Below are 14,197 nucleotides of genomic sequence, written 5' to 3' on the forward strand. Positions count from 1 at the left end.
AAATGGATTCATTTTTAAAAATCATTAATAAATGTTCATGCATTATTTCATTAAAGTTAGTGTTTCAAATAAAACTCATAGTTCTTTATTGCATTAAGTTATTTATAGGGCATTCAATAAATTTTGAAAATAGTCTAAGTCAATTAGAGCTTTAAAAACAATATTTTCGTACGAAATTCATACAAAATTTCCTTATGATAATAAATTTTCATTAATCAAGACAAAGAAAGTTATAAATTAAAATGTCGCATAATATAAAAATATTTTTTAACTCGTTCAAACGCAACTCATTAAATATCTCGAAACAAGAATTATATGACTTAGACCACTTCATAATTATGGGTACATATATATATATATATATATATATATAGTAATATGGAGCATACATACTACATATGTACATAATTTGTGGTGCGCGTCTTGCATATTATCTCACAAATAGAGGAACTTACAGTTTTATACCGTGTCTGAACAGCACATAGTTTTTATAGGAAGCTTTGCAATGTCAAAACATACTCAGAGGTTCGCTATTGCCTGCGGGAAGCTCAACCGCTATTTAAAAAAAAAAAAAGTATTTTATTATTTTATGTTTCATGCCTACTGTGGGTGGCGAACTCGCGACAATCGAATGGTAGTCACGCACATTTCACTTTGGTGCGGCTACTCTCTCTTACTTTTACATTTTTTGGACCGAAATAGAGAATTATAAATAAATGCCTACACATTGAATAACACATCGCAAAGGAAGCCGAAGTAAAATATTGTCCATAAGAAACTTACCATTAGCAATGTATAAGCCCACTGATTTTTAATAAATATAAACTTCTTATAAAATATCGCTCGAAATTGTTCTTTCCAGTTTACCGAAGGTTCGCGAGTTTCAAAGGGAATATACAAAGGTGTCTCTTCTTCCATTCCCATACCATCCACAACGTCAATTTCGTATAAACAACTTTAAGGAAATAAATTTTTAATTACAATTTCTAATATCTTTACGAAAATCACTTACTTAAGGAAAACGTCCTCCAACGAAGCATCAGATAAAGAAATTGAGTCAATGCCCAGTTCCTCTTGTCTAGTCTCTAATTGATGCAATACTTGACTGTATTCACTCTTGTTTTCGTATGGTAAACTTATGTGCATTGCAGGTGGCACTATAGTCTGAATCAATATAGAGCATTTGCATACATTTCCTTACGACAAACTTGGAATATATTATGTATATAATTACCAAAATTTTTGCAGTAGGTATGTCATGTTGTATTATTTGTAAAATCGCTTGTTCATTCTGATGGTTGCTTATGCACAGTTTTAGTACATATCCCCGTCCGATCTTACGTTTTAATTCTAACGGTGATCCTGAGCAATGAACACGTCCATTAGCTAGTATAGCAATTGTGTCACCTAACACTTCCGCTTCTTCCATGTGATGTGTAGTGATTAATACAGCTTTTATTTTCCGCAACTTAAGTAATATGTCCCATAGCTCACGTCGTGACTCAATATCTAAACCAGAAGACGGTTCATCTAGTATTACGACTCTGAAAGTGTGCGTTAAAAAATTGACAGTAACATGAAAAGTCGAAAATTTGAACATTGTAGGTCACATCTAATAAACATATTCGAGTCTGATTTGAGTAGTAAAACTCTTTTTTCTGCTCTAGCTCTACTTTTCGAGTTATTAGCGTTTTAAAATTTCACCCAAAAACGCCCATTTTAAGTTTTTTGAGAAGTTGTTGTTGAAGAATTTGGATTGTGACAAAATAACATAGTTGTGAGTCCATTCGTAATAGGCGAAAAGTTTTGCTACCGCCGCACTACGGAGTATAGCACAGTCTGTCTAATGAAAGCGCGGCCGCCATAACTCAGAAACTATTTAACCAATTCGATTCTACTCAATATATTCCATAAAAAGTATAGTCATCACCATTAGCTATAATGACTTCAGATCTTCGAGCCATACTTTGTGTTCTATATTTGTTTTGCTTCGAGTTTCTGCTTAACTATTGCCCAAATACTTTAATAGGGTTGACTACAGGGTACTAAGAAGGCCAATCTAATATTTCAATCCCATTTTGCTGTTTCAACTCTACACACCTCCGGCTTTGATGCTTGGGATCGTTGTCTTCTTTTAAAATCCAAGGTTGGCTAGTTCTTCCAATCATCTTGGGAGCTGACAGTAATAATACTTCTGTATACATTTTATTCTAAAAAGCTGCATTCAAGTTGGCGGTAAACATAAATAAATGGCCAAATCCTTTTTCGGAGAAGCAACTCTAAACATTAACCTTAACTGGATGCTTAACAGTTCTTTGAAGTTGCCGACTATCAGAAGTATACCAGGATCAACGTATGCGACTATTCGCTCAAAAGAAAGGTTCATTCGTGAATATTACGTCCGCCCAATTTCCGTGAATTTGCCTTAGCCCATGCAGGTCTTTTTTCAATGTGTGACAATGAGAGCAACGGTTTTTTTAATGCACTCCGGAATTTGAAGTCTTATGCACGTAAACGTCCTCGTGCATTTGGATACATTAGCATCACTTTTTCTTAAAATTGTTGCAGCTTCACGCAACAATAAGTTTCGGTTTTTGTTGTTTGGCCCTCGTCCGACTTTCCCGGACTTAACTTCAGTATACCGTTAAAGACCAAAATGAAAAAAAGTTGTTTCTAATAGCGGTCGCCGCTCGGTAGGCAATGGTAAACATCCGAGTGTAATTTTGCCATGAAAAAGCTCCTCATAAAAAATATCTGCCGTTCGGAGTTGGCTTGAAACTGTAGGTCCCTCCATTTGTGGAACAACATCAAGACGCACGCCACAGATAGGAGGAGGAGCTCGGCCAAACACCCAGAAAGGGTTTACGCGCCAATTATATAAATATGTACATATACATATATACACCGTTATATATATATATATACCGTTGCACAACGTCTTCGGCTTCTTATATTTTGCTGCAGATACACGTGACATTTTTGGGCATATAGAGTGTGTAAATAGGAACCTTCAAATAGTTTTTCATACGCGGAACTCATTTTGTAAAAACAACAAATTTATTCATTCATTAAAAAGCCAATAAATTTCTCACAAAACTATCAAATTGCTCAACGCGTATTGCAGCGTTTAAATTTGTTTTAACGGAACTCTAAGTTTGAATTTTGCCGGTCACGCTTCCATTAAACAGACTTTATAAGGCATCTGTAACTTTTTTTGTTTTCAAAGTTATGAACTTAACCTGTTTAGTGTAAATATAGTGATATCCATGTTTATGCAGATATATCTAAAAAAGAATCGGTGTACGTTTTGGAAAACTTAAAGAACCCATGCTTCAATTAATTTTTTATTTATTTTTTTATTATAAATATAATTATGAATAATTATATTACTAATTATGAATAATTATATTACACTACGAAAGGCACTAGTAGCTAAGACTATCCCCCTTGATGGGTCTCTTTGTTCCACCGCTATACACGCAGCAGACCATCATTATTATATTTTCATGCGTTCAAAATTATGGAAAAAAATTTCAATCGGCATAAAGTAGTTTTACTTTTTAATTTATTTTACAAGTTCGCCTGTTCAGCTGACGTATTTCCCCCCTCTACGGCGCAGCTGACTATTTTTTTTTTATTCTATATTACTAAATGCCAACAATACACAAAAAAAATTTCAGCCGGTATTAAATGAGTTGGTAGAAATTTTTGCTTCGACACGTTTCATACCCTCCCACAATCACACCCATCGCAGGTGCGCCAGCTGACGTTCACTTTCGTTATTCATGAAAGCTAAATCACAAGTATAGTAAAGAATTTAACAAAATCGACCCCTAGCTCCCGGACTATAACAAACAATTTTTTTCCGATACATTATTGATTTACTCGAAAGAGCAAACATCCCTATTATTTGCGGAACACCATTTCATTCATGTGTCTCAGCATTCTCTGCAGTAGCGCATCCTGTTATCCTAGTTTTTCCAATTTGTGGCGGCCCTTGGTTCTGCCTATTTCTCACGAATGGATTGCGCGAAATTCGCCTTAAGGGCCCGGATAGATTGTTCGCATAACATAAGGCTTTCACGGCACTCCTGTCTAACGGGGTCAAATTGCAGCTTCTAGGTGGCCAACTGACATTGCCGGGATGGCCGATTACCAAACTTGGCGCGAAAAAGATCCATTGTGTCATGGACTGTGTGGCATGGCGCCATCCTGCTGAAACCAAAGATCGTCCAAGTCCATGTCTTCAATTTCCGGTCGCGAAAAATTATCATCGCCTGTAGCGCTCACCGTCGTCCCAAATGGCGTTTCCAGCAAAATCCGCACCAAACTGTCTTTGTCACTCTCTGAGTCACTCTCACCTGAATCAGACACTGCTGACTTTTACAACAGAAGCAACAGATAGAAATTTTTTAGAAGAAACAAAATTTCCTTCATCGCACATTTTCATAATATTTGGAGGGAAGACGCAATATTTTATTCGTAGTTAAACCGAACATTGTTAACGATATTAACTGCGTTGAGTGCGCTAAATTGAGCACAATAAAATGCTAAACAAATTAAGCGAACGAAATTGTGACAAATTGTGGAATATGTTCAAAGGCTAAGTAGGAGTACAGCCGACATCCGAATTAACAATTAATCGGCAAAACTCAAATTCCTTTATTTATTTACACATTGACATATTTTCAACGGACAAAAAGTACTTTCTGAAATATAAATAAATAAATTTTGTGAACTTGCAATAGTTCAATCGTCACCATCTCACACAATAACAGATGTGCATAACCTCAAGATTGCATAGCACCTTGCTGAAAATTGCAACACGGTTGACCTAATACTACTCGCAGCATTATAGTATGATAGGGTCGTCCTCAGGCGAGTTCAATGATGGGCAAATAAAAAATAACGTTCAAAAGGTTAAGAGAATTTCCGTTTTTCTAAAAATCTAAACGCTACTTGCATATTGAATTTTTATTGCGGGTAAATGTCGAATAAATGGTTGAAATGTAACCATAGGCATTTTTGGTAATATTTTCAAACGCAAATAATAACTCAAAAACTAGAGCCCAATCAAAAAACAGGCATTAGTTATGGAAATTACTTACTTTGTATTACCAGCAATCGCAATTCCCAGGGACAACCTTCGCTTCATACCACCTGATAGACAGTTGCCGAACTCATTTTCTTTGTCTTGTAAGTTAAGCCTAATTAATAATTCATCCGTAATTTTGCAAGCTTCTTGTTCCGACATGCCTCGCACCTAAAAATTAAAGACGAAATTAAGCTTGAATATAAATTCGGTTAACACCGAAATTTTTATAATCGATACATATATTTACGGGCAACTGAGTGACACTAAAAGTAAACAATTGATATAAATATTGAACCATGAAACAGATAAATTAGAAGTGGTAACGAAAAGATAAAGTATGAAAAAATGAAAGTGAAAAGTGAATGAAAGTAGTGTGAAAGAGAATTAGATTTTAAGTAGAAAGATTTGGGTATGAAGGAAAGATTAGCCAAGTATGCGATAAATAACAAATCGCACTTGTTACGTTAAAGCGTAACAACTCAAAATTTCCAAATTTTAGTTTTTTGCAAGAAAACAATGTACAGTGGTCATCTCTACACACTGTAAAAATCGTTCAGTGGTTTGTCTAGTCTTTCGTTAAAAAAACCGTTATGACTCTCTTTTTGTTTTCAGAATGACTTTTTTGTCTCAACTAAAGAGTTACATTTTTAGTTGTCTCCAAGTGTTTGAACAAATTTGTGTCACATAAACTGTAACATTTTGAATTGTGCCTGTTTACAACCAAACGGTTTGTTTAAAATATACCACTAAGTGTATAAAAAAATTTCAGGAAAAGAGTAACAACTCAAAAATGTGTTATTTTAGCGCGAAGAACGAATAACCGAACGAAACAACCGTTATATTCTTTTCAATGATATTTTCGTGCAATTACATATTTTTTTCCTTGTAATATATTATTAATATTTACGGAAACAGTTTTTCGTCTCTACTGAAAATGTTCAGATTTTGAGTTGTTACGCTTTAACGTAACAAGTGCGAAATATCAAAAATAAATAATTGTTAAAATTAGATTTTGCTGACAATGAAATATTTACCTATATCCTAATATACTATATTAAATACTTTTGTATATATAAGCATCATCTATGTATTTCTTCAACTGCAATATACCTTCGATTCACTTGATGAAAAATATTTATGTGAAAGCAACCATACAGTTATCGGGCAAGATTGATGGCTAGAGAGTATGGTTATACCTCGTAAAACTGGTATAACTCCATGTATTCAGTGCTGCCAACTATCTTTTCTGATACTAGGCACATTTTATTAGACCGCGTTCATACAGGGAAACGTTCATCTCAGCTACGAAAAAGTATACATTTTCAAAATTCCAACTTTTTGTTCTATATGTATATAAAAAACCTCTTTTCCCTTTTAACTATGTACTTTCTTATTAAATATTACCACAAAAGGGAAAAACTTCCTCGTTTTGGCATCACTGGTTTAGATAGGCCACTGGTAGAATTTTTTCGGCTGTTTCTTCAGAAGATAACCATTGCCTTAGGAATGGTGGCAACGACTATCAGTAGGCACGCAGCAAGGAGCACCCCTTTGTCCCCTACTTCGGAATCTTACTGTAAATACGATAGTCTTAAAATGTTATGTCACACCTTATGGGGGCGGTATTAACTGCCCCAGAGAGGCATCTCCAAGTTTTGAGCGAACTTTTACAAAACTCACAAGGAGAGTGACTAAATGTCAATCCCACAAAGACCGAATTTGTGCACAAACAAATAGAAAATACCTGCTTTCAAGGCCTCTCACTAAATAATGAAGCACCTAGGGATTATTCTAGACCGTAACTTCAACTGGAACCGAAAAATCGAAGACAAGGAAAGTGGGCATTGCCCTATATTCAAGCAAAACAGCTTAAGGTTAAAGATGATATATAAAGCTGCACATACATTGGTTGTACATTACCGTTGCATGGCCTCTTCTACGGAGTCACTATTTGGTGACCGACGTTGGAAAAGATGATATCCAGGAGCAAAATGGAAACGGTATAAAGGACATGTATACTGTTTATTACAGGAGTGATGCCTTTCATAATATTTTTTATTTATTGTAGCAACTACCATAACCTAACTTAATACTGCTCTACGAAATATAGATACTTAGATGTAGCAGACTGGTCGCTGAGCTCCACATTTTTCTTGAATGAGCCGTTTCGGAGACGTCTTATCTCGAATGTGCAAAAAGCACTATTTTTATTATTCAAGAAACTCTATAATCTCTTTTAAAATTATTAATAAAAATATTTATAATTTTTTTTTATTGCATAAATTGATTTTTTTGAGTAAAATTGACACATCAGGGACTGGTTTGTTATTTGTTGCCAGAAGCGGATGCGTGCTAACAATGGACTTGAAATATAATTGAAATTCACTCAGTTAGAAATTAGGCTTCACTAAAATATTTGTGATAGTGATATTTAGTTCACTATCCCTTAATGTTTAGTGATAATGCAATTTTTTCTATCGCCGAATGTTTACTGATATCATTCTAAACTTGCTTAATTTTTAGTTTCAAGTCTGTTACTGTCATAATGCCTTGGTTTTAGCCATGATTTGGGTAAAATTTGAAAATTATGCACCCCAAAAGCTCTCTATTGGTTTTAGATTGGAACTGTAAGCCGGCCACTCCTCTTACTAGGATCTCTAAGTGACGTATTTAATCCGATACTAATATATTTTTACATTTCGTTTTTTACATATCGTTTTGTCTAAAATAGATGCAGGCTCAAAATCAGCGTACGATCGAAACAAGATTTTGGAAAATTACCTGCAGAGGAAGATTGTTTTAAAGTACACAACCGACATAATCAATATATTGAAAGTTGCCCCAAGAGTGCAAACCATCAAACAATACATCGGGATAACAAATTCACTGGAAAACGAACCGTTCATCAACGTAAAGTCAAGTTGCCCTCATTGCAAGCAGATAATCTTAGAAGCTGTTTAACGTTCCTAACGCTACCACCTTCCAAATACTTCGAGTTCGTCAAATAATCTGGTAGTTGTATTAACTGTTTGTGCTAGGGACATCAAAGTGTCCACCGAAGACTCATTGCCGTATATGTCATCAGACTCACCATTGCAGGCTCGTGCCAAAATGTTGATAGGAATAAAACGTTCTACTGACTTAAAGTGGTAAGGCACACCATTTGCCGTCAGAACCGGAAATAATGTTGATTACTCTGCGATGATAGGTTATACTCGTATTCATGTATAATTAGCATACAATTCTAATTCTGAAACGTGGGTTACGGCAGTGCATTGTTGAAATATAAGGTTATCACGCATTTTATCCGCCATAAACGCAATATGTTTATCTTCTAAGAGTTCGTTATAAATAAGGTTGTGGAACAACACAACATTGATTTACCAACGGTTGAAAATGCTGGCCCATATTTGTGCTCTTTCTTTAAGGAATATCGAAAAACTTTTTCTGAAGGATCAATCTTAAGTGAACGAACTCCTTGATCACAAAGAAATTTTATTTCGCCTTCTTTCGCGGTGATATCCTTTTGACATCAAAGCTATTGAGTTGGTTGATTACAATACAGTAAACATGATTTTCCCACTTTGAATACAAAATAATATTTTCCTCCCAATAATTTTTAATGACTTTGAAGAAGGTTTGGAAGAGCAAAAAGCTCAATGCATTTCCTTTTTTAAATTGTAACTAGAAGTAATACTGAATGTTATTTTTAAATGGCGAATTGTATGTAATAAATGAGGTAAAAAAAATACAGGAAAGTTCACCAGTGTTGATGAAGTTTTCTGAATATTTGCGTAAACGGACCCAAATCAAGTGCTTAGTTTCTAAGTTTTTTAGTGTTTATTTATACGGCTATTACCACCCTAAGGAAGCTTACGAAATTATGCACGGAGTATAAATACAATAAATATATAAAGAGATTACAACGTACCTGAGCAAAAAAATTCAAATGTTCAGCACAAGTCATGTAAGGCATAAAAACACTATGTTGGGGACAATATCCAATCAAATGGCGATAGGAGCCAACCTCGCCCTCTCCACAAACCGTTATTTTCCCCGAATCTTGCTGTTCGGAACCTTAAAATAACATAAAATAAAGTTTATATGATTAGTACTGATAATTTAATTTTGTTTTACTAAACTCAAGTGAACGCAATTTATAAGGCAGTCTTTGTCAATCGCACCAAATTACATCTAACCTTTATATGTGTCAAAAAAAAAGTTAAAACTCCTAACTGCTTTGGCCAAGTGAGCATACGTTTACTCAGGCAAAAATATAATTTTTACATTGATACGACTACTATTATATAAATTATAAATTATTTCCCACTTTAGGTGTTTGTCTCGCTTGTGTATCAGTGCTGAGCACGACGCCAGCATATGCGTGGCGGTTTTATCTTCCTCTCTACAGAACCTGCAAGTTCCATTAGATATATTTCCAGGTTAATAAGATGATGATTCATTCTACAATCCACTTTTAGAATTTCTTTGAGGTTTCTAAAATTATTTTTATTTACATCCATACAATCCTTATATCGATTTAAGTTACAGCTGCCAATCATTGATTGCGTCAGTATGATCTTCTTTGTCTTTATTCCACTTCATGAATAAAAGAGAAATTACATTTTCCTAAGCCAAAAAATATATATGGACCTATAAATAGGGATGCCGCACCTTTCTTGGCTAATTTATCTACCATTTCGTTCTCAGTAATTCCTTTGTTCAATGGAACCCGTAGAATACATACCAAATTGTTCTGTCCTGACCAGTTTTGGTTTAACCTGAAAAGAGTGGAGGACCTTGATTGCTGCCTGGCTATCAGTAAGGATACTTCTGTTTCTATAGTTGTGTTCAAGATTAAAGTGAACACATCTCTCTACTGCGTATGCTTTCACTTGTATTCTTGCGCTATACTTGTATTCTTTCGTAGCGCTTCCGAGTATCTTTTTCCCGGTTCGCAGACACCTGCCTTGCACCTTCCTCGGTATCCCTCCGTGTACCATGGTATTATTTTCTAGTTTACCTTGTAGGTTTTAGTTAACTCTTCCCACATCTTTTTATTGCAGTCTTGAAACGTTTAACAAAACTGAGCATTAGTAATATCATGTCCCATTACATTCAGATCTCAGGGATTAGCTCAACAAGAATATCGAACATGAGATTTTGATGATCGCCAATCATAGTTTTGGTTGTTCTTAGAATAGCCCTCCTCGTTTGGAATTGGATATGAATGTGAAGTGTGAGTTTCAGAAGAACCTCAATTGGTGCCGTGGGGCATGTACGCATGGCTCCTTTTATGCGTACACGTAAAAGTCCTTGTAACCTTGTTAGTGTGTTTAATACTATTAATTAGTCGCTATGGGCCAAATACGGTGGATGCTCCAACAATTCGAGGATTTTTGCCATTTTCAAAATGCCCTTGTGATACGGTGCATTGTCCTGATGAAAAATAACTTTTTGTCTAACTGACTTAACGCCAGCCACAATTACTTCTACTCGGAAATTTTCTCTGCACATTTCATTTAAGAATTTTCAACCGACTTCCTAGAATTCGTGTATTCAACCTATGCTGCACCAGCTAAAAATGAAATTTCAAAATTCGCACAAGCCTCCAAAACTTGCCGAACTTGCGCTGTTCACTTCACGTTTCCGCCACGCAACTACCTCTCCAACCAACACCGTCCGCGGGAGTTACTCAGCAACTACCGCACATGATCTGTTTACAACTTTTTATACTTTTTACTTTTTCGCTATACTAGCGCACATAGGTATAATATAATACAACGTATGAGATAGAATCCACTTTTGACACGAGTATTGTCAACCAACTTCGCGTGATGACTTCAACGTTCAGCTCGAACTTCGGCATTCAAGCTTATCAAACGACACAATAGTTTAAAATGGTGGCCTGTGCTTTCAGTAGCATCATCCGATCCGGTAACTAAAGTCCAAAGCATACTTAAATTATGAAGGGAACACTTCGCCTAAATGCTGAATGGTAATAGTAGTGGGGGTCATGAGAAGATGAAGTCATCGATCCTCCAAACGTTTACAACGAAACTTTCGTTCCGTTACCTGACCACAACGAAGCGCTTAGGAACAAACGAAAACCAAAGGACTGCTGACTGAACTATTCAAATATGGTGTCGAAGAGCTGGTAAGGAGCATGTACGCCCGACGTTTCCATTTTGGAAACTAAATTTGGTGCATACTAGGTGGTGGTAGTAGAATAATTGATTTAATTATTTTGACACTCAAAGCAACAAATTGCAAAAACAAAATACGTACATATAAAATACATGCAAATTTGGGTTTTGTACTACTGCTATCACCTTGTATGGATCTACTTTCAATAAAACGATATGTTCAAGTTAAAAGAGAAAAAATGGAGCCACTCTAAGTAAATGTAAAACATAACCGATTTCGAGTGTTTTTTGCCTGTCCGATGTAGTAAAGGTTGAGTGTTACATACACGACACCAACATGCTAGCACGTTCATCACGTAACGTCATTCTTATTGCTATTGTATAAATAGGAAATCAAAAAGCAATAAAAAGAAAAAAGTATGTGTGAATGCAGAGTGACAAACACACATAAAACATACGGCGTATTTACTTCAATACTGGAATAATTCAAAAAACAAAAATGTCGAAAAAATCGGCTTCAAAGAGCTTCAATTTACTATGTTCTCCTAAATAAAAGTAAGATATGTCTTTACTCATCTTTTCATCTAATGAGATACTATTAATTGATATCGCATGAATCGCAGCACAACAGAAGAGCGTGTCTTGGGATACGGTACACTAGACAGGGCTATTTTACTGGGGCGGCAGCCGTTGGTCGAGGAAAAACCCGAGTCATTCCGGTAACGTAGAACCGTGGCTGCCATGGGAATGTTTTTTTTTTGTAAGAGTTTAAAACTCCTCGGGAGTGTGATCGTAACTCGGGGGTGAGGAACGCGTGGTGTTGTCTGCGTTGGTCCTGCTGTGCGTTCCGCAAGAGTTGTTCGCACAATTATGTTCTGGATATTGTAGCAGGTTAAACGCCTACTTATCCAGAATCGACCCCGACATACTAAACATATGTCCAGCATGTGAAGGCACCCCGCACGACACTAACCACCTTTTCACATGCCCCATTGAACCCACTCATCTAACACCCCTCTCCCTCTGGACCCAACCCGTCGAAACAGCTAGTTTCCTGGGCTGAGCTAGACGAAGACGACCAGTGATTACGCTACACTGACAGGGCAAAGGTACTGCTACAACAACAACAGCGTGTGGACTTCTAAAAATTTTTTTGTTAGAATATGACACTCTTGTTGTAAATCAGCGATATGTACATGATCAATCCGCTGCACTATCAAGATTTTGTTCCACAAATGGCATGACCTACAGTTTTATGCCGCCTCCTTTTTATGAGGAGTTTTTTTCATGCAGAGATACACTCCGAGGTTTGCCATTACCTAAAAGAGCCGACCGCTATTAGAAAGATCGTTTAGTATTTCATGTCCACAGGTGCTACCGAATGGTCACGCACGAACACATTCGGTCACGGCAGCCACCTATGTATTATGTATTATTAAAGAGTGACCTTTTACCAGTAATATTTGTCTGAGCATTGTTGTATTTGTGGAGACTTACAGCTATATGAAATATCACTTTGTCTAAAGCTTTTAATAAAAATAAAACTTACCCATAATCATGTTCAGCGTAGTAGTTTTTCCCACTCCGTTATGCCCAAGGAGAACAGTAATTTGTTTGTTCTTAATTACCATATTCAGATCATCCGATATGACGCGCCTTGGTTTTTTAAAAACTTTCTTAAGGTTTTGAATTATAATTGCATCTGTGCCTATTTTACTAGTTGTATATTCAGTGCTTGGTTTATTTCTCTTCCACAATGACTAATAGTAAAGAAATAAAAATTAATTGGGATATTAAAAAAACCAAAAATTATTTCTTTACCATAATGGGAAAAAGGTACGATCTTTTCAGACTTCCGGGGCCAGGGAAAATGTATGACAAGTAGTTATATAGTAGGGCGTATATTAAACACTGGCCAATTAAAATGCTATAAACCGCCATTACTGTAAATGAGGATTCCGTGATGTTTATATTAAGCACACTTGGACCAACTTCGCGATCTAAAAAAGCAAGTAGTTAACATCGTGCAAAGACCGTTTAGTGCCCAAAAATATTTACACTTGTTCGTGAAGATTTGAAAATTTTTTATTCCTTCCATAAAAGTTTTTGTGCTAAAAATGTTCGCCAGAGTAGAAAATCCTCCTTTTGAGAAATATAGAATATATGGCATAACCAGAAGGAAGAGTCCGCCAACTTTTGCATGAAATACTATAATAATTGAATGAAAATAAATATTCTTTCAAGTGCATTTCTGAGCAAACTTACCTGAGTGGAAAAATACTGATATGAGATATGTGTAAGACATCGCAGAAAGTATGTATAGAGTGAATAAGATTATGATGTATACAATAGGAACAATAGGACTAAAAGCCTGATAAAGCCCTCCGGCAATTAGGACTACCGCTGTAAACACTCCGTACATCAATAATCTGATCACGAAAAAGCTAACTCCATTTAAGAAATTCATAGGTGTTGCTATGGCCAAAAATTCCTTACAAAAAAATTTATTTGTGGAATATGAAAAAGGTCTAAATTTAATAAAATGCAGTTCCTACCTTGATTCCATTTTGTTTTTCTTCGACGAGAGGTACAAGAAATGTGCTGAGCAATAATACATTAAATATAATTGAATACAACGAACCAACCCAAATAATACGCTGAGACTCTATTGTCTTTTGGGCAATCGTAGGCATTGAAGCGATTTCGAAGTCAAAATTAATGGTGTTGCTCGGGTTGTGAATTGTTATAAACATTTTATCGATTACGTGTTGCAAGGTCATAAAACCAGATCGAATATAGTCATCATCATCTAAAAGAATAGCAAAACATTAATGAAGAATTTAACTTTTTGAATATTTTTAATATTCAAGTATAAATATTTAATTATATTGTACCAGCTAATTACCGGCATGTGTTGCTACATTTCAATAAATAAAGTAAAAATAAAACTAATTGG

The 14,197-nt window shown here is 35.6% G+C and overlaps 1 protein-coding gene across 3 annotated transcripts in view; it reads right to left on the bottom strand.

The window, feature by feature from the left end:
* LOC129247250 (ATP-binding cassette sub-family A member 2) overlaps nt 1-14,197 on the bottom strand; it is a 31,118-nt gene that overhangs the window by 10,392 nt on the left and 6,529 nt on the right. For all 3 annotated transcript variants that reach the window (XM_054886302.1, XM_054886301.1, XM_054886300.1), the window contains exons 5-14: nt 13,797-14,050; nt 13,507-13,732; nt 13,300-13,449; nt 13,063-13,241; nt 12,791-13,001; nt 9,027-9,172; nt 5,109-5,263; nt 1,235-1,544; nt 1,013-1,164; nt 784-955 (exon numbers count right to left, since the gene is read on the bottom strand). In XM_054886302.1, the coding sequence (XP_054742277.1) occupies nt 784-955; nt 1,013-1,164; nt 1,235-1,544; nt 5,109-5,263; nt 9,027-9,172; nt 12,791-13,001; nt 13,063-13,241; nt 13,300-13,449; nt 13,507-13,732; nt 13,797-14,050 (1,955 nt within the window). The remainder of the gene's footprint in view (nt 1-783; nt 956-1,012; nt 1,165-1,234; nt 1,545-5,108; nt 5,264-9,026; nt 9,173-12,790; nt 13,002-13,062; nt 13,242-13,299; nt 13,450-13,506; nt 13,733-13,796; nt 14,051-14,197) is intronic.

Source organism: Anastrepha obliqua, chromosome 5, assembly GCF_027943255.1.
Source record: "Anastrepha obliqua isolate idAnaObli1 chromosome 5, idAnaObli1_1.0, whole genome shotgun sequence".
NCBI lineage: Eukaryota > Metazoa > Arthropoda > Insecta > Diptera > Tephritidae > Anastrepha > Anastrepha obliqua.